The sequence below is a fragment of the Mauremys reevesii genome, linkage group 13 (genome assembly GCF_016161935.1).
Source record: "Mauremys reevesii isolate NIE-2019 linkage group 13, ASM1616193v1, whole genome shotgun sequence".
NCBI lineage: Eukaryota > Metazoa > Chordata > Testudines > Geoemydidae > Mauremys > Mauremys reevesii.
This window is the reverse complement of record NC_052635.1, coordinates 22,088,479-22,113,290: the sequence shown is the minus strand read 5'-3', so window position 1 is coordinate 22,113,290 and position 24,812 is coordinate 22,088,479. Positions and strand designations below refer to the sequence as shown.

At 48.2% G+C, this 24,812-nt stretch overlaps 1 protein-coding gene across 1 annotated transcript in view; it reads left to right on the top strand.

Moving 5' to 3' along the window:
* The window catches only part of NECAB3 (N-terminal EF-hand calcium binding protein 3), a 125,075-nt gene that overhangs the window by 49,480 nt on the left and 50,783 nt on the right, over positions 1-24,812 (top strand). The window contains exons 4-5 of the mRNA XM_039499328.1: positions 19,164-19,189; positions 19,737-19,834. Coding sequence (XP_039355262.1) covers positions 19,164-19,189; positions 19,737-19,834 — 124 coding nt within the window. The remainder of the gene's footprint in view (positions 1-19,163; positions 19,190-19,736; positions 19,835-24,812) is intronic.

The following is a 24,812-nucleotide window of genomic DNA, read 5'->3' as shown; positions in this document are numbered from 1 at the left end:
GATGCCGCCGCCCCGGGTGTTGGGCCCGCTGGTGCCTAGAGCCGCCCCTGGCTGGGCTGGTCCCTGGAGCCAGCCCTGGATATGGCTCTACAGTCCACTGCAGTGGCTCTTAACCTTTCCAAACCACTGTACCCCTTTCAGGAGTCTGGTTTTTCTTGTGTACCCCCAAGTTTCACCTCACTTAGAAACGACTTGCTTACAGAATCAGACCTAAAAATACAAAAGTGTCCCAGCGCAGTTACTGAAAAAGTGCTGACTTGCTCATTTTTACCATATAACTATAAAACAAATCAATTGGAATATAAATAGTGTACTTACATTTCAGTGTACAGTATATAGAGCAGTATAAACAAACCATTATATGAAATATTAGTTTGTACTGACTTGGCTAGTGTTTCTTATGTAGCCTGTTGTAAACCTAGGCAAATATCTAGATGAGTTGATGTACCCCCTGGAAGACCTCTGTGTACCCCCAGCAGTACATGTACCCCTGGTTGAGAACCACTGGTCCAGTGCACCTGCATGTATCTAGAAGTGCTGTTCCGTGAGCTGTGCGTTGCACTTAGAACTGGGATGAAGGTGTGTTTATTTTATTCTGATTTTATTATTTTCTCATGTTTCTGGGTGAGCAGTGCTCTCAAACCCAAGTGCTCTCACTCCACTGCTCAGTATAAACTACTCCAGACCTGGACAGAAATATGGGCTTTGATTATTTGAAGTGGAAGCCCCGGAAAATGGAAAGTGAGAGCAGTGGGGAGAGTAATAATGTAGGAAAGAGAAGTTGGAGTGAAAGTGACACACTATGAATCAAGAGGGATGAGAGCGAGGGGGGAGCAACTCACTAATCACAGAAGGAGTGGTGAGGTATGAAGCACATTCATCCCCATGAATCACTGACAGGGCCATTGAGCATTTGAAAAATCTCTGAAGAAGCACAAGGACTCGGGAGAGTTTTGTTAAATCGTAATGTATTTGTGTATCTGCTCAGTGCTGAGGGGATATGGCTCCCGCCACTGGCTTAACAAGCCATTGCCTTGGGAGACGAAGTACAGAGACAAACACACGCTGGTGATGTCACATGCTGGCTCGCTGGCTTGCCAAATGGAACAAAGGCCTTCCAGGGAAAAGGAGGTAGAGGGATTGTACCTGTGCAAGGAAGTGTATTCCCACTGAGTGGACTGAGAGCAGGCAGACAGCTGATTTCCCAGGAAAAGCCAGAGGACGTGATTGCCCTTGAATAGCTTTTCCAAGAATGACTGAGAGACAAGAAGCCTCTTTCTTTGAAGTCAGAGCTATTCTGAGCTGAAACTCACAAGACTGGTCAGACATATTGCGAGAAAGAAGCAGGACTGGTCGGATAAGGTGCATCACCCTGGTGCACATGCCATAGATGCGCTGGGTACAGCTGAGAGCCCAGGACTCCCTCTCACCCTTTTCATTCTCAGGGCAGGCGCAGAGGTTAAATGGATCCCAGAGAACATCCTCTGCTGATTTGACTCCCAAAGCATCACATGCCCAGCTGCACTCCCTCTCTCTAATCAGCACTGCATGGGAAATAGCCAGCAGGAGTGGGGAGCGACTGGATTATTTGCATTCAGTGACACAACTCAACTATGGGAAACATTTTCACTGGCACCAATCACCCCTTCTGCTTCCCTTGTGACTTCCCATTGCCTAAAGCAGGCCAGGTCTCTCCAGCAGTTGGCTCAGATCTACAGCAGGCTGATGGGATAGGCTGTGATGGGGATACCCCCTGAGTTCCCACCAAGGGCATGCTCATTAAAACCCATCACCTGCACTCTAGGCGGTGAGAGCCACTCAGAGGTCGCTTCAGGTTCACCCCAAACTCTAATCAGTTTGTGTTTGCAAAGCACGTTGAGCTCCTCCGACGGCAGGTGGTAATGTGAGTTCTGATTTTAATAAGCATGCACCTTGGGAATGCACTTTTGCCTGCAAAGCAGTCAGAGTGGAACGAGGAGACACTTTTAATAATCTGTGGCAGACTGTGTTTCCAAAGCGTGATCATATCTAGGTCACGGCTGCCCTGCACTCGTCCCAGCACCTGCTCTTACATAGGGAGAGGATGTGGCTATTACACCATCTCATTAGCCAAGGGAATGGTATAAAGAAGATGGGGCCAAATGCTGGGCAGTGGTGCAAAGTCTGAGTCGAAGGACTTTGAGCTGCATGAAAATATTTTTCCCCACCCTCGATCTGTGCTCAGAGGCTCACTTTTTACATTGCTGCCCGGGTGGGACCAGCTTTGATTTGCCTGAATTTGAACCCACTTGAACATTGTGGTTGTGTGAGATTGACTTGATCAGAATCGGGTTCCCACCCCGCTGGGTAAGACTGTGCAGAAAGGGAGCTGAGCGAATGGAGCAACCTGATGGGAATTGGGGCAGAGAGACAGGGGAGAGCGAAAACAAATCCAGAGAGACTGGGAGACAAAGAAGCAGCGAGGGGCACAGAGATTATTCAAATGAAAAGAAGAAATGCAGTTGATATGGTGTGTATAGGATCATGCTTGTGCCAGCTGAGTTTCTATCATATAGGGCCTGATCTCAAACTCCTTGAAAGCTGTGAGGATCTCTCCAGTGACCACACTGGGCTTTTTTGGATCAGGCCTGGAGAAACAGGCTGACCTACAGCAAGAAACAAACATGCTGATTTGTAAACAGGCTCATCCTTTTGAGTGGAACTGCAGGCCAAAGTCTAACCCTGTCACACTCGGCCAGCACATGTGTGTTACAGGCACTTTGATGTTCTGGTGATGGGCACTGGCAGAGACCCAGAGGTGAATATAGAAGTTGACCCCATGAGTTTAAATTAGAGAGGGGAAAGATTAAGAAGAGATGAGATGAACATCTGTAAGGGATGGTCAAGGTTTACTTGGTCCTGCCTCAGTGCAACAGGCTGGGCTTGATGGCCTCTCAACGTCTCTTCCATCCCATTTCTATGATTCTTCAAATAAAACTAGTTCAAGAACCTAAAAACTGGATCAAAAGTTTCCCCAAATCACAAACTCTCCAAGTGTGGACTTCACATATGTCCCTAATTGAAGCCATTTGGGTCTTTAATCCACTCAGCCTCACTATCAATGGTGTTCCACTTTAAGTCCATCATAAGCAGGTTCAGCTATAAATGTATTTCAGTCTTCCTTTCTCAGCACAGTGTTCCAGGAGGCCTCCGATCCCAGAAGCCCTCACCGTCACTCTAGAATGGAAAGTATTGCTAGTATGTGGCAGTGGGAATGGAGAAGACAGCTTCTCCTCCCTCTGGCTTTGGTTCAAAGCATGCAGGTTACATTTTCATTGCCAGCTTGGCTCAAGGAGAGATGATGATGGAGATTTTTATACAACATGGAATTTGGCTGGGTAGTGGAATGATCCCTGCACATCTTCTGCCATACACACCTGTCTCACTGCCAGATCTCTTCTACTCCCTTAGGTAACAGGACTGACATCTGGGAAAATGAATATTTTAGATCCCTCATGCATTATTTTGCTCTTCTTCTGTGCAGCCACCATTGTCCTCTCTCTCATTTGCGCTCTCTGTCCCCTTTGTCGCTCTTTCTCCCTCCTTTGTATCTGGTGCTCCTGGTGATGAGAGCAACATAATAATTTAGCTAGCTAGAGTAGAAAGATTAGATCTAAAGGAATAAAACTCATAGCATGTTCCAACTTGTCTTTTTCTGGAGACTTCACTCTGGCTCTGATAAACAGAGAGCGAGTTGGAAAATGAAAATATTTCCTGTGGGAAATTTCAAATGAAAAATCTTTCAAATTTTTTGGTTGGAAAATTTGTTTTCCCATGAGACCTTTCAAATGAATTCAAAATGAAAATATTTAATTTTTACATAAAATGTTTTTAATAGAACAAAGCAAAATCTCATTTTAAGCTGAAACTGAATGAAAATTTGTTTCAAATCAACGTTTACTTAAAATTTCATTTTGTTTAGGTTTGTTTAAACCAAAAACTCAAAATGACATTTTAAATGGAAACAAAATGGGAAAAAAATGTTTCATTTCAAAATGTTGATTCCAAACAAAAATATGTATTTGGAAATTTCCTGCAGGAAAATCATTTTTTTTGTCAGAATGTACATTTTCTCACCAAAAAAAGAGATTCAGTTTCAGCAAAAGTCCGTGTTTTGGTGGGAAAACTTTCCATGGGAAAATTCTGACTAGCTCTATTAAAAAAGTTTCTCAGTTAAGCTGACATGCTCAGCCTCAAAAGGATGAAGTAATCCTGATTTTCGCTGGGTTCACCCACAGCTGCTTGCAGAACAATGCAAGTCTCCAGAATTCATTCAGGGCAGCACAAGCTCAGAACATGGTGCTGTGGAGGGATGGCACTATGGGTTGGGCTACCCTGCAATAAAAAACCGCAGCACTAAGTTGCAGAGCCGGGTCAACTGACTCAGGCTTGTGGGGCTAAAAATTGCAGTGTAGACGTTCGGGCTCAGGCTGGAGCCCAGGCTCTGACCGGCTCCCCTCTCATGGGGTTTCAGAGTCTGGGTTTGAGCTCAGATACCTACGCTGCAGTTTTTAGCCTCCCAGCCCAAGCCCCATGAGTCCGAGTCAGACGCCCTGGGCCAGCTGCGATCATGCAGACGTACCCTCGTCTCCACCCTGTGGTCACATTGCATTAAACACCTGTCAGGGATGGGCCAGGTAGACTTTATCCTGCGTTAGCGCAGGGGGCTGGATTACAAGACCCCTCAAGGGCCCTTCCAGCCTGACATTTATTTGATTCTGTCCATGCACAATTTCAGGTCAGCAGGCAGCAGTGTGACCTCATGCTTTGAAGATGCAGGTGGGATAGGGGATGAAAACAGCTGTGGCTGCATTCTCAGCAGACAGCAGGGCTCCATGTGTGCTGGAGACCAGAACTTTCCATATTGTTTGTTCCACAAAAGATATTGGCTCCCGAGCCCACCTTCCCTGCTGCTCCTAGGTGAAATTCAGGCAGCGCTCAGTAGCCACCAAGCTCTTTTTGATCAGCTAATTAAAAGAGGCAGGGCCCTGTGAATAAGGGGGAAGGTACTAAAGGAGGAATCCACCTGATTATAAAAACCTGCGAGGTCTGACATGGATTTCATGGGGCATGAGGGCCATGGCTCCTCCCATGGCAGGCAAAGAATTGTTCAGCACAGGCCCCTTCACCTGCTGATCACAGGCATAATGGGGATGCGCAGTGTCTGAGTGCAGGTAGCCATTGGTATGAGGCTCAAGGAGGGCTTTCCAAACCAACAGTGTCACCTGTAAACGCAGCCTGCAGCCAGCTGGGCAGCCAGGGCACTGAGTGCGCTTGAGCCCTGGGAAAGGGCATGTTGCAGCGTCTTTGAGTTGCAAACTGTGCTCCAGTTCACCTTCATTTCTCCTCTCAGACCCATCTCTGTCTATTTCATCCCAGCAAATGCGACCAATGGTCGCACAGTCAGAGAGGGTGGCTCTCTCCCTAACGCCCAGCCTGTCCGTAAGCCAACTGGCTGCGAATGCACTCAGTGCTAGAGTAGATGGAGCGCCAGGAGAGAGCGGCACCGTGCACAGGGTCTTCTGCTGAGGTGAGCAGGACTCCAAACATCTTGGAAATGGTTGTCACTACTGATATTGAGAACCATTCTAGCCTGCCATCCCAGGGCGCTCTTCTTCTCCGAGAGCGTGGTGCCTTGGATAGAGTACAGAATGGAAAAGGGACGAGCTGTGCTGGCGCTCATTCAAGTTGCACTGAGGCTGGGGAGAAACCTGGTTTAGAGATGCTGCTGAATGGCGTTGGGGTTGCTGCTAAGTGGTGGGGATATGGCGTGGAGTTGGTACTGGGTGGGTGACATGGCACTGAAGTTGGGTGGCTGGGAGCATGGCACAGGTTGTTGTTGGATAGGCATGAGTGTGGCATAGTGGTGCTGGTGGGTGTAGGGACCAGGGCACAGGTGGTCAGGCCCAGTGGTCAGAGTCAGAAGCCTGGAACCAGAGCCAGGGTCAGAGTCAGGTACCAAGCCAAAGGTCAGAGCCAGTGTCGGGAGTAGGGCGTAGGAGCAGGGACCAGGAATGAGGCAGGAAAGAAGGAACCGGGAACAGACAGGAGTCTGGGATGAGGAGGACAGGAACCAGGAACAGGCGAGAGGCAGGGCTCAAGAGTCAGGCAAGTAGGCAAGGTTCATAGTAGCAGCCAGCCAAGGATGCTGAGACAACTTCCTGTGCCTCTTTCTGGTTTAAGAAGAGTTTCCCAGTAGGGCTGGACATCTCCCCCAATCAGGAGCTTCGTGGGCGGGGTCCTTTGTGAACTAGGGCTTTGTTGGCCCCCGCTCCACTGTTCTGGTGAGCTGCTGGGTGGTGGCCAGAGTCTGCGCACTGCCTGGGAACCCATGGGCCACGTTCAAGGCCTTAGCTCCCTCACACTGGGTGAGCGTGAGCATGGCCTGGGGAAGCAGCTGGAGGGTAAATTCAGTTCAATGGGACATTCAGACACTCTGCCCGCTGCGGGATTGGGGGCTGGTTGATCACTGGGGAGCTTAGCCTGGGGATGTAGCTGAGTGATAACGCTGCAGGGAGGAGGGGTAGGAGAGCAGATCCATGCCGGTGGGGACTATGCCAGAACAGGCATGGCCTGGACAGCAGCAAGGCAAGTTTCCCGTGCAGCCCTGCCGACGTGCCTCAGCTCCGCTGGGCAGGAGCCATGAAGTGGGACGGGAGCTCAGCCTCTCTGGCCCATTCACGCCTGGGCTTCTCTGCTGAGGCTGCCATGGAGGAGGCAGTGGGGATCAGCTGTGAATGTGGGTTTGGGATGAGTTCACTAGGAAGAGGGCTGAGGACCCCACCACTCATGTATCCTAGAACAGTGATCAGAAGGAAACCCATCAGTAACCTAGGGGCACAGGACTCTGCATCTCGCATTAAGCAGCATGCATGCCAGGGGAGGGGGGGTGGGTAAAGGGAGATGGCAGCAGGAGTCCGCTCTGCAGTGACATTTCAAACCAGACTTGATAAAACATTACTAAGCATGAAGTGGGGCACCATCCTGCATGGGCCCTTGGGGGGGTGCTGGTTGTTCTAGCAGGGCTTTTCCACCTGTGGAACTGAGCTTCTGGATCCTTGGAGGTTTTCCCATGCCTGCTGTTAATGCTCCGGAGATTTCTCCACAGCCTCAGTGTGTTTTGAACGAGATTATGGGTCTAATGTAAACTGCCAAGCAGCAGTTTCCTTTTCATCTTGTGAGACAGGAAATATTGAGGTAGATTAGGGAGGAGAGACTGGGACTTCTGGAGGAAACCTGGCTCTTACACCTTTTGGAGAAATGAGGTCGGAAATCAGCTTGAATTCCTGGTTATACAGAGAGAGACAATATAAGACATTTTTTCTCTCTCTCTTGCACCCACACCTCTGGAAAGCAATGAAATCCTAGAAGATTTCTCATAAGAGATTATGGGTAATCTCAGGCAAAGGTCTCCAATTTTAAAGTTGGATGCAATTATGAAAAACTTCGCTTTGCTGTATCTGATTGACATTTTCTCGCTCTGGATAATTTCCAGGTGTTTTCTGACAAAATCCCAATGGTGAAATAATGACAGTTCTAGGCTAATTAGGGTTAATTAGTTATGCATGAATAGTCCAAGTACAGCCCTATAGAAGCGTGGAGACTCTTGCTAAAGAGCTGTGGGTAAGGCCCCTAGATGGTGGGCATGGATCTGCTTTCTGAGTCAGGCAAGGGGATTGGAGTGAAAGAGGAGAATCCCAAAGCCCACCGTCTAGGTTATCATTATCCCAGGTGGTCATCTGGAAGAGCAATGAATATGGACTGGGTTCTATGGTCAGGACACATGCTGTAGGCAAAGAAGGCTGTGTTTGCAGCACCCTTTTGATAGCTCCAACATTGGACATATGATGCCTTTAAATTATTGCCTTCTGATTTGTGCTGCAGAAGTATTTTCCAAGTACCATATCAAATCATAGTAATGTATGGCTGGAAGGGACCCCAGGATGTCATCTAGTCCAGCCCCTCATGCTGAGGCGGGACCAAGTAAATCTAGAACATCCTGCTCACAGGTGTTTGTCCAACCTGCTCTCAAAAACCTCCAATGATGGGGATTCCACAGCCTCCCTTGGTAACCTATTCCAGAGCTTAGCTCCCCTTCAATGTTTTTCCTAATATCTAACCTCAATCTCCCTTGCTTCAGATTAATCCCATTGCTTCTTACCTACCTTGTGTGTACATGGAGAACAATTGATCATCCCCTTTCTAACAACTTTTTACATATTTGAAGATTATTATCAAATCCCCTCCCCCAGCCATCTCTTCTCAAGAACTTGTCACAATAAAATCCACCCCGGTTGCTGAGATGTTTTTAATTCATTCCATACAATCTATAACCCTGCCATTCTAACCCTGGAACCCGGCTTTTGTGATTATATTGGAATGGTGCTGCTCCCGAGCCAGAGAGCACAGATTAACTAAGCCTATTTACATGGCAGAAGTGGCGACATTGATGAGGCAGGTACGTGCACAAGGAACTTTGGCTTGTGGTCCCTAAGGGAAAGAGGGACAGGCATGGAAATCCAGGAATGCCAGATAGAAGGAGCACACTGGAATGGAAATACGCTTTCCATTTTGAAATTCTCGAAAGTGCTGAGCCATGATTTAGCTGCATGACTCTTCTTTGGGTTTGGCTCAGTGTTAAATTATTCGGTGTTTCAATTATTAATTAATGTTTGTTAAGTATTTGGAAGATGACAGCATTATTAATAATCCTGGGCATCTGCTGAGAAGCCAAAAAGGGAGGCTAATAAATATCAGTGGTGACCAGTGGCATTGGAGCAATTTTTGTCGTGTGGGTGCTGAGAGCCATTGAACACAACTGTAAACCCCATGTATGATGGAAACCACTTCAAGTCAGGGGGTTTGGTAGCACCCCCCAACACCCCTAGTTCCAGGACCTATGGTGGTGACAGTGGCTTTTTGTGATGGGAAATCCTGTCCACTAGATACTGGACTGAGGCCACCAGCTCGTTTCATGGGCATCACTAAACAGCATTAGATGGCAGTGACCTTTTCTTTGTAGTAGAAGTTGCATGACTAAAACCATTCAATGTGGTGAATCCTTGACTGGGATTTGATTTGGGAAGTAATAATCAATGGCACAAACACAAAATGGGAACTGACTGCCTAGGAAGGAGTACTGCGGAAAGTGATCTAGGGGTTATAGTGGATCACAAGGTAAATATGAATCAACAATGTAATACCTTCGCAAAAAACCCCGAACATCATTCTGGGATGTATTAGCTGGTGTGTTATAAGCAGGATACGAGAAGTAAATCTTTCATGTTACTCAGCACTGATAAGGCCGCAACTGGAATACAGCATCCAGTTCTGGGCACCACACCTCGGGAAGGTTGTGGACAAACTCGAGAAAGTCCAGAGGAGAGCAACAAAAATTTTTAAATTTCTGAGGAAAAAGTGAAAAAATTGGGTTTGTTTAGGCAAGAGAAGAGAAGTCTGAGGAGGGACATGATAACAATCTTCTAGTATGTAAAAGATTGTCATAAAGAGAAGAGTGATACATTTTTCTCCTTATCCACTGAGGACAAGACAAGAAATAATGGGCTCAAATTGCAGCAAAGAAGATTTAGGGACAGTAGGAAACACTTCCTAACGGTCAGGGTAATTAAGTACTGGAACAAATATCCTAGGGAAGTTGTGGAATTTCTGGTATTGGAGGTTTTTAAGAACAGGTTAGACAAAAACTTGTCAGGGATGGTCTAGATAATACTTAGTCCTGCCTCAGTACAGGGGACTGAGCTAGATGGCTATCAAGGTCCGTTCCAGTCCTACATTTCTATGATTTGCCTTTATTTTTTGTCATGACCCATCTCAGGGTGGCTTCTGGCATATAGGCAGCCAAGCAAAGCAAAAAGCAAGCTGGCTGCAACACACCTACACTAGGGGCTGGGGGGGGGCGGGCTGGGCGGGGGGTCCTGCCGGGGCCTGACTGGAGCGGGCGGGCGCTCGGCGGGGGGCTCGGCTGGCTCGGCTCGATGACTCCCGGGCTGAGAAAGCGGAGAACCGCCGGACCCGAACCCGCCCGCCGTCCGCAGGGTCCAGAGCCGAGCCCGCGCGGGACCAGCAGTCATGCCCGCGGGAGGTCCGCTGCTCCCGCGGCTCCGGGACGCCAAAAAGCTAGAGCCGCCCCTGCATATAGGCTGTCTGGGAAGGGGCAGCTACTGTTCACCACATGATGGCTCAGAACAGGCTGGTTTGGAGAGAGCCCTGGGGGCAAGCCAAGCAAGGGGCCATTGGATCTGTGCTTCTGCTTGGAACTCTTTCCCCAGGGCGTGAGAGGGCTGGGCCCGAGTCTGGGGGAGTTTTGAATTCAGACACCCCAACCCCCACTTAGCTCCCTGCACAAAGGTCTATTTGCAGGGCGAGGTAAATTTCACCCAGAGAGTGTAAGGATCCCTAGTCGGCCTGGTGGGGAACTCCACCATGGACCATTGTGTGTAGGACAATACTGATTCACCAGCTCTGATTCACCAGCAGGGGGACGAGAGAGGGGGAGCCATGCCCCACAATAGCCAAGTGGCTGGTGCACTCCACTGGGTTGTGGTAGACTTAGGATCATATCCCTGCTCTGGAGCAGTGACTTGACCCATGCTTGCCCACACCTAGGTATGAGTTCTAACCCCTGGGCTGTGGAGTCTGTCTCTTGCCTACTGAACATTTAATTGTTTATCCCAAGTGGAACAGCTCCAGCAGCAGTGCTGGTGATCAGGGCACTCACCTGGGATGTGGGGACTGAGGCTCAGGTCTCTGCTGCAAATCAGGCAAAGTGGGGACTTCAATCTTGGTATTGCACATGCCAGGTGAGTGCCCCGGCCACTGGGCTATTGGCGCTCCCTGATTTTTCACAAGAAATTTGGAAAGGTCTCAGTTTTGTTTGCAGTCGTGTTGGTCCCAGGATATTAGAGAGTCAAGCTGGATGAGGTAATATCTTTTATTTGGCCAACTCCTGATGGTGAAGGAGGCAAGATTTTGAGCTTACACAGAGCTCTTTGGGTCTGAGACACTACATGACACCCCAACATCATCAATTAATCAAAACTACCCCTAACCAGAGCTGAATTATCTGTACTCTCCAAGGGACTGAACTTCTGACCCACCACAAGTCCTGATACCATGCTAATATGAGGGGGACTAGAAGAATTTGTTTGCTGACTCTGCCCCAAAGAATTCTTTCACAGCAATGACACCACCACCCACAGCTACCAAATCCCCACCAATAGTCATAAAAAAATCATCTGGCTGGACACTCCACAGCAGACAAAACCACACGCTTCATCATTACATTGATTGATTCAGAAAAAAAAAAGAGTGTGAAATCCTTAACAAGCATCACATCCACCACAGTCTCCCTGCCGTTGAGAGGACAGCCATACAGCCTCTGAAATCCAGCCACCAGACAGTGATCAAACCACAGAAAGAGAGGTGGGGGACATCGCAGACCTCAGCCAGGATGATTACATTAGTGGGGCCAACCAACAACTGTCTGGCACTGCCTAATATAAAAAACTCAAAGAAGACCCAACACCACAATCCACCCAGAAATCTCATCTCATCAAATCCTTCCCCAGACAACTCCAAGAGAAACTCCACAACCTCCTCCCCCATGAACCTGTTACATGCTTCCCAGATGCACAGACAAGGGAACCCAGACAGACCCATCATATCTGGCCCTGGCACTCTTACTGGTGGAATATTGGGACTCATAGAAACCATCCTCAAGCCACTCACCACACAAAGAGGCAGCTTCCTCCAGCACACAACCGACTTCCTCCAGAAACTCTGCAATGTTAACAACCTGCCTCAGAACACCATCCTTGCCACCATGGATGTCACCTCCCTATACACCACCATCGATCCCAATGATGGCATCTCTGCCTGCCTCAAATATCTATAAGACAATGGACAATACTCAGATATTCATCCCAAACGCATCGCTGAACTTGCCCATTTCATCCTCACCCATAACTATTTTATAGAAGGATAAGGTGAGAAGGGACCACAAGGATCGTCTAATCTACCATCCTGACAAGATGGAGGATTTGTTGTGTCTAAACTATCCAGCCTCCTTTTGAGAACCTTCAGTGAAGGAGCTTCCACAACCTCCCTAGGCGAGAGGAAGGCTAATGCTCCAGGTGAGATTTGAACTCACAACCCCAGCATCACTCTACATCATACTGCTTTATAAGTACTGTGCACTAGCTAGTTGTGCTAATGGAGCACACTGGTTAGTTTGACCTTGGGAACAGCCATGGGTTCTAGGATGGCTCCCCAATAAGCCAACATGTTCATGGGCCACTTTGAGGAAGAATTTCTGGAAAAATGCACCACAAAAGCAATGATATACCTAAACTCCCTAATGGATTTCCACCACAACTTCAGCCACCACCCATCACTCCATCAGATTCTTGCTAGAACTCTCCCACACCAGCATCAACTTCCTGGACCCCACCACGAGCTTTGACAGTGGAACCCTACAGACAACAATAAACCCAAGATCAATACACTAACTTTCACAGATCCAGTTACTACCCCAAACACACCAAGAAATCTGTTATCTACAGCCAGACACTCAGATACCACAGAATATGCTCTGAGGAGAAAGTCCGGGATATATACCTTAATTCACTTAAAACTGCTTTCACCAAACAAGGACATTCCACCAGAAAAGTAGATCTCATCATGGAATGGGCCACCCAAATACCCTGTGAGAACCTGCTTCAATATGGAAAAAAAAACTCTCTGATGGCATAACCCTACTTGTAATCTACCACCCCACTCTGAAACCCATATGGAGTATCACTAAACAATTACAACCCATACTCGATGGGGACCACATCTTGAAAGAAATCTTTCCTGAACCCCCTCTTTTGGCCTTCAAACAACCCCCAGGCTTGACAAGCTCATCATCAGAAGCAAGCTCCCCACAGGCCAGGATACACCAACTCAAAGTGGCGCCAGATCCTGCCATAAAAACAGAGGCAAAACATTTAGACACATCTGCTATGATGATCAATACCTGCCCAGAACTACCACTCACAAGGATCTTGATGGGGGACAATGATTGGCCCCATTGATTGCCCCAACTATACTATTTAAGCCAGAAGGAGGCATAGGAAGTTGTCTTAGCAGTCAGGAAGTCTCTCAGCTTGGATGGTGCACTGAACCTGACTTTTTCTTGATCCCTGGTCCCTGATTCTAGCTCTGACCCCCAGCTTGGTTCCTGACTGTGACTCTGACTCCTGGCTTGGACTCTGACTCTGACCCCTAGACAAGACCATCCCTGTTCTGACCACTAGGTCAGACCTCCTGCATCCTGGTCCTGACAGTATGCCCTTGCACACTGCATATGCCGGTTATTGGACACCTATTGCATGGTGGTGCCATTCACTATTCTAACTTTTCCCCCTTGAAGTGGTTGTATTTTAATGATGGATGAAATTATTCAAAGACAGACTCACAGATCACAATCATAGATATAGAGATAAATGCAAAAATGTTATGTTTAAAGAGCATTACTAAGGTTGGAAAGACAAGCACTCAAAACTTAGGGAATATCAGCATTCAGGCTGCCTATGCAACCTTAGCTTGGCCCCCTGTGTCTATGTATTATAATACAGTCTTTAATTACATGGCCACATGCTATTTTCCCACAGGTCCTCTGCATCATTCAGTGCACAGAACGGGCAGCGTTCACTGAAGAAGCAGCTATTCAATATTTTGTTTTTTCATTGTTCAGTGTCTGGCCTCGCCCTTATTTACTGCATACCGTGCAAACCTTGCTCTGAAGACAGAAATATGAATTTCCTCAAGGGCATTTCTGCGGTGCTCATCACGACAGTATCGGAGTGCTTCACAAATACGAATACATTGATTTTCACACCACCCCTGTGAGGTGAGGGGATGGTATCCCCATTTTACAGGTGGGGATTTGAGGCACAGAGATGAAGGTTGAAAGTGTTCACTAATGTTGGGTGCCTGATCTGATACAGGTAGTATCTGATTTTTCAGAGTCCTTAGCATTATAGAACATGTTATCCATTCAAAGCACAACTCCCATTGTCATCAGCTGCAGCTGTAAGTGCTCAGGACTTCTGCCAATCAGACCCCAGGGACTCAAGTTCAGCACCCAGAAAATGAGGGAAACACAGTTAGTGACTGCTTGTGAAAACTTGGGTTTAAGTGGTCTGAATAGCATCACACAGGAACTCTGTAGCAGAGGCAGGAATAGAATCTAGTTCTCTAGGGTAGCATCAGTGGCAGCTCCAGGCACCAGCACACCAAGCGCGTGCCTGGGGCAGCAAGCTGTGGGGGGCGCCCTGCCGGTCCCTGCAAGGATGGCAGTCAGGCAGCCTTCGGCGGCGCGCCTGCAGGAGGTCTGCTGGCTCTGCGGATTCGGCAGTAATTCGGCGGTGGGTATGCTGAAGCCGCGGGACCGGCAGACCTCCCGCAGGCAAACTGCTGAAGGCAGCCTGCCTGCCGTGCTGGGGGTGGCAAAAAAGCTAGAGCCTCCCCTGGGAAGCATTCATCTCCTTTCGACCTTCCTTTCTCTTCCTGTCATCCCCTGCCTCATGCAGTTAGATCTTCTAACTTCTGTAACAAATGAGACAGGGATCTTACAGACAACAGTCTTCTTCACTACACAGCCCTGATTCACTGACTGAGGCAGGGGTCCAGTGAAAAAAATATTATGTGATCATGTGATTAAAGACTGTACCGTAGTGCATGTGCACAATGTAGCTCAATTAATGTTGCAAAGGACATCTTAATTCTGGCATTTCCTACCTTTTGAGTGCTTGGCTTTGCAACCTTGACAGTGTTCTTTTAACATAGTGTTTTGGGTGTAATTTCCTAAGTTTTTAAAAAAGCGAAGTCCCCAAAAGCCCAGAAATTCCCTCATATAGTATTACATTGAAACCCACATGGGTCATTAGCCAGGTTTGAACCTTCTGACCAACACACCAACCTGCCCATTGAGCTAATGGAGTAACTGATAGCAGAAGTAGGTTGTCATCCTGTGTGCAGGCCAGTGCTGGAGGCAAGTGAGACACACTTTGCCAGTGGGTTTCACAGATATTAATGGACAGCCAAGGAATGGTGAAACTTGGGAATCATGTGTTCCATTCCCGGCTCTGGAGGGAAGTGTGCTGTAGTGCCAGGGGCAGCTCTAGGAATTTTGCCGCCCCAAGCATGGCAGGCAGGCTGCCTCCCGCAGGCGTGCCTGCGGACGGTCTACTGGTCCCGCAAGACCAGCGGACCCTCTGCAGGCACGCCTGTGGGAGGTCCGCCGAAGCCGCAGGACCAGCGGACTGTCCGCAGGCATGCCACCGAGGGCAGCCTGCTTGCCGCCCTCGCGGCGCCGGCAGAGCGCCCCCCGCGGCTTGCCGCTCCAAGCACGCGCTTGGCGTGCTGGGGCCTGGAGCCACCCCTGTGTAGTGCGCACAGTCTCTTCTGCCCATTCCCGCCATGCGTGACCCCATCTGCCCTGTCCCCTCCAGCCTGTCCCAGTCCTGTCTCTTCCCTGCCCCTGGCTCTCTGTCTCACTCCCATTCTCCTCACCTAGTCCCAACCTCAACCTCAGTCTTCTCATCCCACTCCCAGTCTCCTTGCTCAGCCATTCCCAGTTCCTGTCACCGAACCGCCAGCTCCTTGTCCTTAACCTCCTTGCCCAGTGAGTCCTAGTTTCCCCTGTCCTGGATCCTCATCTGATCTGTCTCTCTCCCACATCCCAGCATCCATCCCGCCCCCCAACACTCATGTTCCCCATACCCAGTGGTTCCCAGCCCTAACCTGCCTCCCAGACTCCTTATCCAGCCTCAGTATCCATCCCCACTACCTGGCTTCTTGCGGTGGTATCCTTGCCCAGCCTGTTCCAGGTCTCAACCCACACCCCAGCTCCTCATCAGATCTTTCTCCCATCCTCCCTTATCTCCTTCCCCCCACCCTACAAATTCTCAGTCTCATTGTTCTTGCCCAGCCAGTCCCATTCAACCCCTAGTTTCTCACTGGTTCTCAGTCTCCCCCTACCTACTGGCTTCCGGTCCCCGACATTTCATTCCCCAGCTCCCACTCCCAGTCTCCCTGCCCAGGCAGTTCCTGTCTCTCTCAACTCCTAATCTCAATTTTCCTCTCCGCTGTCAATCTTCACTAGCAGTTTCCACCCCATCCCACTGGCTCCATGTCACAGTATGCTCCCTCCCCCCTCAAATGCAGCATTTGTCCCCTCTGCATTTAAATCAGGTGGCTTCCTCCCCTATAGAGCCTGGGCCTCAGTGTGTGTCTCACTGAGGGCACAGGAGAGACAGGCTTCCTGCTCTGAGTGTAGGAGCTTGGGCCTGGACCCAGAATGGCCCACAGCAGCCTACAACTGGCATTGCAGGGAAAGTCCTATTCAGCCTGCCCAATATGGGGATTTAGCTGCTAAAAACAATGAAATCTCTAGGCATATGTGAACTGCAGTTTTTTAAAGCCATATACATTGGTCATATTTAGGATTTTTTATGGACAGGAATAACAAAGGAAACATTTTTCATACACAGGCCGTACCCCTGTCAAATTTCAAGTCCTGCTCCAAAGCATGGGGGCATTAGAGCTCCTCAAAGAAAATGTCACCAGAACTTTTTAACTTGTGCAAAACAATATATTGTTACCCTTTTGACTGGAGTTGTTAACCAAAATTCAGGATCTTGCAGGTTGTTTCCATTCAGAGGAGAAATTGATGGAGTCAAGTGTTTCTTTGATGCAATTGTGTTTATTTACAAAGAATGTACATAACGTCCTATTTCCCTGAACACAATGGGAATCAAACAGCAGGAAATAGTTTCTTTGCTCACAGTTCCAAGCCTCTCTTCTACCAGCACTCTGCCCAAAAGATTTCTCTCTTAGCTTTTCCTCAGGGTCATGCTACAAGTCTGTCTTTGATTGTCCCCATCTTTCTTCTGCCTTCTCTGTATCTTTCTGTAGTGTTTCTATCCATTTGCATTCAGACCCCTGGGAAAACCTCCTCAGATTGCAAGATTTGGCTCCTACTCCAGCCTTGCATAAGGCCTGTGTTTTGGAAAGAGATTTTATTTATTTATTCCAGAAAGGAGCTCAATTGCTTTTTATATTTGCCCGTAATGAATGGCGGCCGTTACATCCACTAACTTCAACAAGGCTTTGCCCAACCCCCAGCATAGCTGCATTTTTCCCTAGCCTTGTTCTCAGAAACGGCGGAATCATTTTAGCTGAAATTTCCCAACATAGTTCAGCCCAAATGGTTAAAATTTGGCAAAGTTATATGCAGCTGAAAACAGGGTTTTATAATGGGTAGTGTTGGGCAATCTTAATAATAAGTGGTGCTACCAGCCCTGTGTATAATAGTCTGCAAAGTACTTTTGGATCTTTTGGAAAATGTCCTACATCATGAGATGGAGAAAGTAAAGGGTTATTGTTCTATTTGTTTAGCCTCACAATGGTGGCTCCTAAAAGCAATCTGATGGCAATGTTACCGCCTGACTGTCTGTCTCTTTAAACAAACCACTTAAGTCAGCAATCAGCAGAGGAATTCGGACATGAAATTAATTCTCAGAAAATGTAACCAACCAGTCTTTGTTTGTCTCATTATTTCCACTAATCTAATTTTTTTATGGAGCATTTCACTCAGCTTTCCACTTCCTTTGGTTTGGTCTGGAGAGGCCTCTTAGCATAAATTTGCTCTAGATTGAAAATAAGACAAAGACGACACTCATTTATGGACAGCAGAGAAAGGAGGTGCCTTTCTTTCCCTGCGACTCAGACACAGACACATGCGCATGTGCAAACACGGGTGCACAATATCACTTTCGAACCTTTCCCACAGGTTGAGAAGAGAAGATGCATGCCAAGGGCCCTTGGGAAAACAGTGGGGAAGCTGTTAATTTGGGAATACCCCCTGCATGGCTCCAGCTAGGCTAGCGAAGTGTATTCCACCCAGGCGGACAGGGGCGGCTCTAGGTATTTTGCCGCCCCAAGCACGGCAGGCAGGCTGCCTTCGGTGGCTTGCCTGCGGGAGGTCCCCTGTCCCGCGGATTCGGTGGCACACCTGCGGGAGGTCTTTCAAAGCCGCAGGACCAGCGGACCCTCCGCAGGCAAGCCGCCAAAGGCAACCTGCCTATTGCCCTCGTGGCGACCGGCAGAGCGCCCCCCGTGTCTTGCCACCCCAGGCATGCGCTTGGCGTGCTGGTGCCTGGAGCTGCCCCTGCAGGCGGAACACAGGGTCAAAGAGGCTATTAAAACCCAAGAGATGCTGTCCTTGGCAGGAAGGGGCGGGGAGGGGCCAGCAGGGCAGCTGGAGGTGAGTCTCTGACAGGCTATGTCTACACCAAGCAGGGGTGTGATTCAGGCGGGTTTGTGCTCAGCACAGCTCAGCCCTGTAACCCCTGCCTGCTTGGTGTGGTGTGCTGTCCCCCTCTAGCAACCAGCGAGTGATGAGCAAGCTACAACTTTGGCTCAGTAGAAGCTCATGTGTTAAGCTCCAGAGGTCCCAGGTTTGATTCTGGCTGCCAACCAGCCTCAAGATGACTGTTGCCTCCAACACAGGAAGAGGCCTGAGCTCATTTGCTGATGGCTCTGGGAGGGCACTTTTGAACGTGACATGGCCCCTGCATGATCTTGCTTTAAAAATAAATTCTAAGCAGTGCTTTGCTCTTATTGGCAAGCCCCTGCCCTCTTGAAACAAAGCCTGCGACTCCCCAGTGCTGTGGGAGAGGTTAGAACCTGGCTCTTTGAACCTGCCACCCTCCTGGTTATCATTCCAAATTTCACCCTGAGAACCAGAACGATTGGCTTGCACAGAAACCCAGGACAAAGTGAACACACTGCCTGATCCATGGCTACTGAGCCCCTGCTGCTGCCTGGGATGTAGCTGGGAGCAGCAGGTGCCAAACCTCGCTCAGAATCAGGTCCCTGCTGAACACTTGCATAACTCATCTATTTTTTAAATAGAACTTTAAAAAACTTGCTGATGAGCAGTATGTGAACTAGAGAGGGCTTTGTGTCAGCAGCTCTCAGTTGGCCATTTGCAGCAGTGGTTTCTCTTGAGACACGGCCCATCCTCTAATGAGAGTTTGTTTTTCTGTTTCTTGCAGCAACTTAGAGACGGAGAAGTTGTGTGGTAAGTAGGGCCACCAGCTTGGTACCTCTAAATGAATTAGTCCCAGGAGATTGTTTCAGAATTGCCCAGGTTTCTTACTTTGCAGCATCTGGCAGTAGTCACTGGTAGAGACAGGACACTGGGCTAGATGGACCTCAGGTCTGAGCCAGTCTGGCCGTTCCTATTTGTGCATCTCATCCAGTTGTGACAGGATGATATTGCAGGAACTCTGCAAGTTGGAAAGCATGGGGTTTTCCCCTGGGTGGGACATTTTGATCCCTGGGAAGGAAAGGGCATTTTGCTCTATTCCATGGGTGTCAATCTGGAGTCATTGCACTGATTTCAATGCAATTAACATGAGTTAGCAGAGAGCAGAATTTGACCTCGTTTCATTATGTCTGGCACTGTAATGCCTGCTGTGTAGAAAATGAGCCTCAGCTGCCATTCCAGGTGAGGGCACAGAACACAATAATATCCCAGCAGGCGGTTTCCTAGGAAATAGCAGAATGGAGACAGGCCTTGACGGAATTGCTTTGAAATCTAACCTTGATCTTCTGTCCCACTCCAGATTATTTCTCAGAACACCTGGGAGAATACAGACATGTGCTTTCTGCTCTAGAAGCACTGAACACTGCTGTCCTGGCTGCCATGGACAAAACCAAACTGGTAAGGATAGGGCCCTACAAAATCCAGGACCCACAGTGTGGGGAGGAGAGAACACATTGCCTCTGTGAAACCTGGGTCTTCGTAATGAGTGCTTCCATGCCCTCAGATTCTTGCTTAATACCCCTTGTGGGGAATGTCAGTCCTTGCATGAGTGTGTAAATGATAATGTAATTAACCAGCTAGTGTGTATGTGCACCACCGCCCGCTAGTATATGGAACTGAAACTCTTCAGCTGTATGTCATGGGCCCTATACTGCTAGCAACCTATGCAGATTCTAACTGAGTCTGAGTGGTAGGAGTTGTGTGTTTGGAGCAGAGAGTTCTGAGTTCTATCCTTGCTATCCCCATGAAATTCTGAGCAATGGTGGGGTGTGTACAGCACAGGAACAAGCAGGGTGTCCGGGGAGGCTGCAGCCTTGTCACAATGTGAAGAACAAGCTATTGTAGTGCTGAACTGACTGTAGTGCATGGGCTGGATGCAGCAAAACATGCTCTCTGTCTCAATATGCAGGCAGGCAGCATGGTATCCTGGTAAGAAAAAAGAGTGGCTTTTAAAAGTCACAGCAACATGCCCTGGTACCTGCCTGGGTTTGGAAAGCACAGAGGCATTGTGGGACTGGGGAGTAGGGTGGCCAGGCCCTTGCATGCATTTAGCTAATGGAGTCTCTGGCTTGTGGGTGCTGAGGAGACTTGTTTGGATTTTTATTCTTGAGTGTTCCTGCAGCAGGGACAGGTGGTAACGTGGCCTCAGTTGTGTGTGTGTGTGTGTGTGTGCGTGCACACACTCATGTATCTTTTGTGCTGGTAAGTGTGCCTTTTTATGAAACCAGGGCATGTGTGCACCTGCTAGTGAGCACACACTAGACACTAAGCATTTCCAGCTAACTGCAGCTCCTAAGAGAATCTCTGCCTTCCCACTAACTAGCCTGCGGGTGGCCCAGGACAATGGCCAGTAATTCTTGAGCCAGGTTTGTACCCTTCCTGCAGGTATCTATGAGGGAAGGGCAGAAGCTCATTGTCCAACATTATCTGCAAGAGACATTTGACAAGCTGGTCTTGTACTGAGCCTAGATGGGACTCCCACCTTTCCCTCTAGCCCAGCTCTGCCCCTCAGTACATGACAATGAATCATCCCTCCACTGCCTTTCTTTGATCCCGTTATATGTTCACATGCTTTCCCTGTTAAGGTTTTCCCTCCATTCTCGGTGCCAATAGCCTGCCAAGCCCCCCTGCATTTCCTGGCTCTTTCAGGACAGTTCCATCACATGTGCTCTTTGTTTGAGCTCCTCTGGCAATGCAGCTCCTGTGCTAGTCATTAGGAGGCAGAACAGTCTCCATGTCTGTAGCTTGCAGTGGCCTGAGTTGCTCTCGCTAGCTAACTAGACGGCTGTGTGGGATATGTCCACACACGGCTGGCTCTCCGGCTGGTGGGTTATCATGGTGGAGTGATGGAATCCTGTAGATTCCCCAAGAGTTGCAGCCAAAATAAAACCCCCATATTCAACCAATGTGAGTAATAACCTCATGGTGCTGCTGCTCTGCTGTCACCCCAGTAGGAACAAGGCTGGCTTGACAGAGAGGGAATCGCACCATGCGCATGCCTGTGGCTGTCTCACTGCTTGTGGAACAGACACGTCTAGTCAAGGTGTTATCATAGGTAGAGCTGGAGGAATACTGCCCAGGAATGGTCACAGGTATTTGTTACAGTTTTAAAGTTAATACGCTTCGTCCAAGTGCATGATCCTTATATGTTTGCTTTCTACAGAGAGACCAGGGGCTGATTGCTAAAGGTATTTAGGTGCCTACAGATGCCTTGCTTTGGAGAATCCCAGTGGGTGCCTATCTGCATCTTTAGGCACCTAAATATCTTTAACAGGCTGCCCTAAGAAGCCAGTTTGCTGGCAGAAACGTTTACAGAAGCAGGGAATTTTGAGTGAATAGTAGGAAAAAATGTAGAACTCCACACTTGAAATCTGACTCTGAGAGTTACCTTGTCCACTCAGGGTAGGGACAACACCAGGTCACTTGAGGTCTGAGTCCATTCAAAACTAACCAACGCAGCTTGAGTATTGAATGTCGAATGGGATGAGGGGCAGATCCAACCCTGATTCCCAGAAAGTATCCAGAGATAATGACTCAGTTTGAGAAAATAACGAAGGGCTCAGGACAATCCACAAACAGAAGAAGAGGCTAAATTCACTGGATGAATTCCTGGCTAGGAGTCACTTGCTTAGTCCAGTTGCATGTGCTTTCCCTCTTGCTCTATTTTATAAGCTCCCTTTGCATGGTTGGAAGGCAAATCTGTGACTCGTAACTAGGCCAGGCAGGCCAGGCCCTGCCTGCTTGTGCGTTGTATGGCAGAGAGTCTGCAGCAGAGAGCATTCCATGCTAAATACAGCTGTGAGAACGCCTCTGTGAATAATGGATGGGAACGCTCCCTGGGAATCAGCGGCCCCTTTTTGTATCTTAAGTGTGTAAATTGGCTTGAGTCTGTACTCAGGGGCTTATTTCATTCACAGCTGCAGGATGCGATGGAACTCCCAGAGATCTTTCCATTTCACATGAAGCGGTTCAGACTTGGTGTGCAGCAGATTGTGTGTGTGTGTGTGAGAGAGAAAGAGGCAAAAGGGAGAAGCGAGTGAGTGAGTGAGAGATGGAGAAGGCGTACATGTGTGTTTCCAAGTCCTTATGCTTCAAAAGTGTAGGAGCTAGGGGAGCAGGGCCACTGCCCGGCTCTGCCAGCCAAGGAGGGTTGGCATCACGGATGTTCGTCCCCCTCGAAAATCAGGCTCCAGGGACATTGAGTTTAATGCCCAAAACTGAGTCATCCAGATTTAGGGTACATTTTGGAAAATCAGGCCCTAAGTGACTTGCCCACTATCACACCGTGACAAAGCCAGGAATGGAACCCAGGCTCCCAGTCATGTGCTCTAACCACCAGACAACACTCCCTCCCATTAGGCAAATGGTTAACTTTAAAGTGATTGCTCAGAAATAAAACTATTCAAGGCAGTACACGGCATGGCTGCACAGAATTCCAGACCTCAGCTCCATCTGCCAGCCATTGCTCCCTTCAATCTCCTCATTAAAAGGGAAGCAAGAGGCAGAAATATGCAAATCCCTGCATTCATAGAAGCCCTGCATACAGGATATGGCTGCGCACGAAAAGATTCTGACACCTGCTACCCACTCACTGGCATAAACAAGGCAATCGGAATCAGAAGAACATGTGAACAGCAGGCAGTTACACCATGGGGCTGTCACCGTAGCCAAGATTTGCTTCAGCTCTAGGGGGAGAGAGAATCATTCACAATAGGTGTCAGTCAGAAAGTCCTGAGTTTGTTTCCATTGGGGTGGAAGGGAGGATGGCTCAGTGGGTAGCACCACACGCTCCCCTTGTGTGTGAAATGGGACAGAGAAACCTAGCAAGTCATGGAAAAGGAGAAGAGGCTGGTGAAGGAGGAGGACTGAGACCCACTTGTTCCTGTTGCTCTCCTATGGTGAAAAAGTACAACACCATAAAGGGACAGGGCAAATTCCTTCCTGCTCCCAGCAGGCGATCAGCTTGTGCCGTGAGGACAGGGGGTCCTTGTAATTTTTATCCTCAGTGCTGTGACTGCAGACGCATCAATTATAGGTGGCACATGAAGCAACAATGCCTAGAGTTAATGATGCCTAATGCTTCTCATTATAAACCCTCCTTTTCAGTTGCTTATAACTTGGCCAGACTTTAATCATTTAAGCTAAATTTTCCATGTTGGGTGTCTGCCTCAGGCTGAATTCTTTTGGAAAGTTTCAGCAAAAATGTTTCGGCAGTTCCCAAGAGCAAGATTCGGGAGGAATGAATTAGTTGTTTATCAAGTAAATAGGAAAATAGGTGTTCCAATTCCCACAATTCTCTGGTTATTTAGGTCTCCCACACGGTAAATAAAATTGGCATATTTCAGATGTCACCATCACCTCCATTCAATATCCTCATTAAAAAGGAAGCAAAAGGCAGAAATATGCCCCATTCCATATGGTTTTTTGTTTCCAGGATAGATTCTGTTCTCAGCATGGTCTGTGTGTAAAGGTTTATTAGACACAGGTACAGGGCAAGATGAAAGTATCTCCAGACGGTGTCTTTTGTAATGAGTTAATTCTTTGCGTATTCAGGTGTTTCTACAAAGGACAGTGCAATTACCGCCTGCTTCACAGTGTGGCACCCACGTGATCTATTCATTCATTTAACAGTCACTGGTTTAATTATGATAAAGCTCACTGGGACGTTAAAGATGGCTATATGGGCTTGTTCAGCAGGCACCTCGCGCACACATTTTCTTAAATGAACTTGTCACTTTTCTTTATCGCCTCTTACTCAGCTCTTTCAGCTTGAGCAGATTCTCTCCCAGCATTCTCTGCAATCCACTGACATTTCTGTGGATAACAGAAGCAAGAAGGCCAGGCTGAAATGCTAGATTTCAGTGTATGGAAATGTAATGCAGTTCCAGGATCAATGCTAGACATATGATATGAGACAGTGGAGGGGGTTTTTCCCCCTAGGGCGTTGGATCAGGGTGGTAGCTCAGAGCTAACTCCTGCTTGTTATACTCATGGTAATTGTCACATTGACTTGAATGGGGCTACATATGTGAGTAAGGAGGGTCAGGTTAGGGTTTACTATCCATAGCCAAAGTAGACAGCAGGGGATGAAGTCTGGTTTCTTATTAATGTGATGTGCCCATAGGCTAAGCCATTAGAATAAATGAGTCCACACATAAGTAACTAGCTCTAAAAACATCAGGGATTTTCCAAAGCAAGTAAGTGACTCAGGAGCCTAAGTACCAGTGATTTTCAGTGAGACTTAGGCTCCTACATCACTTAGACACTTTTGAAAATTTTCCCTGTTGCCTCTTTCCTGCCTGTGTCTTAATCACATTCCCTCTTCACTCAGACTGGCCCAGCTCTCATGGAAAGTAATCGGGATTATTACTTATCC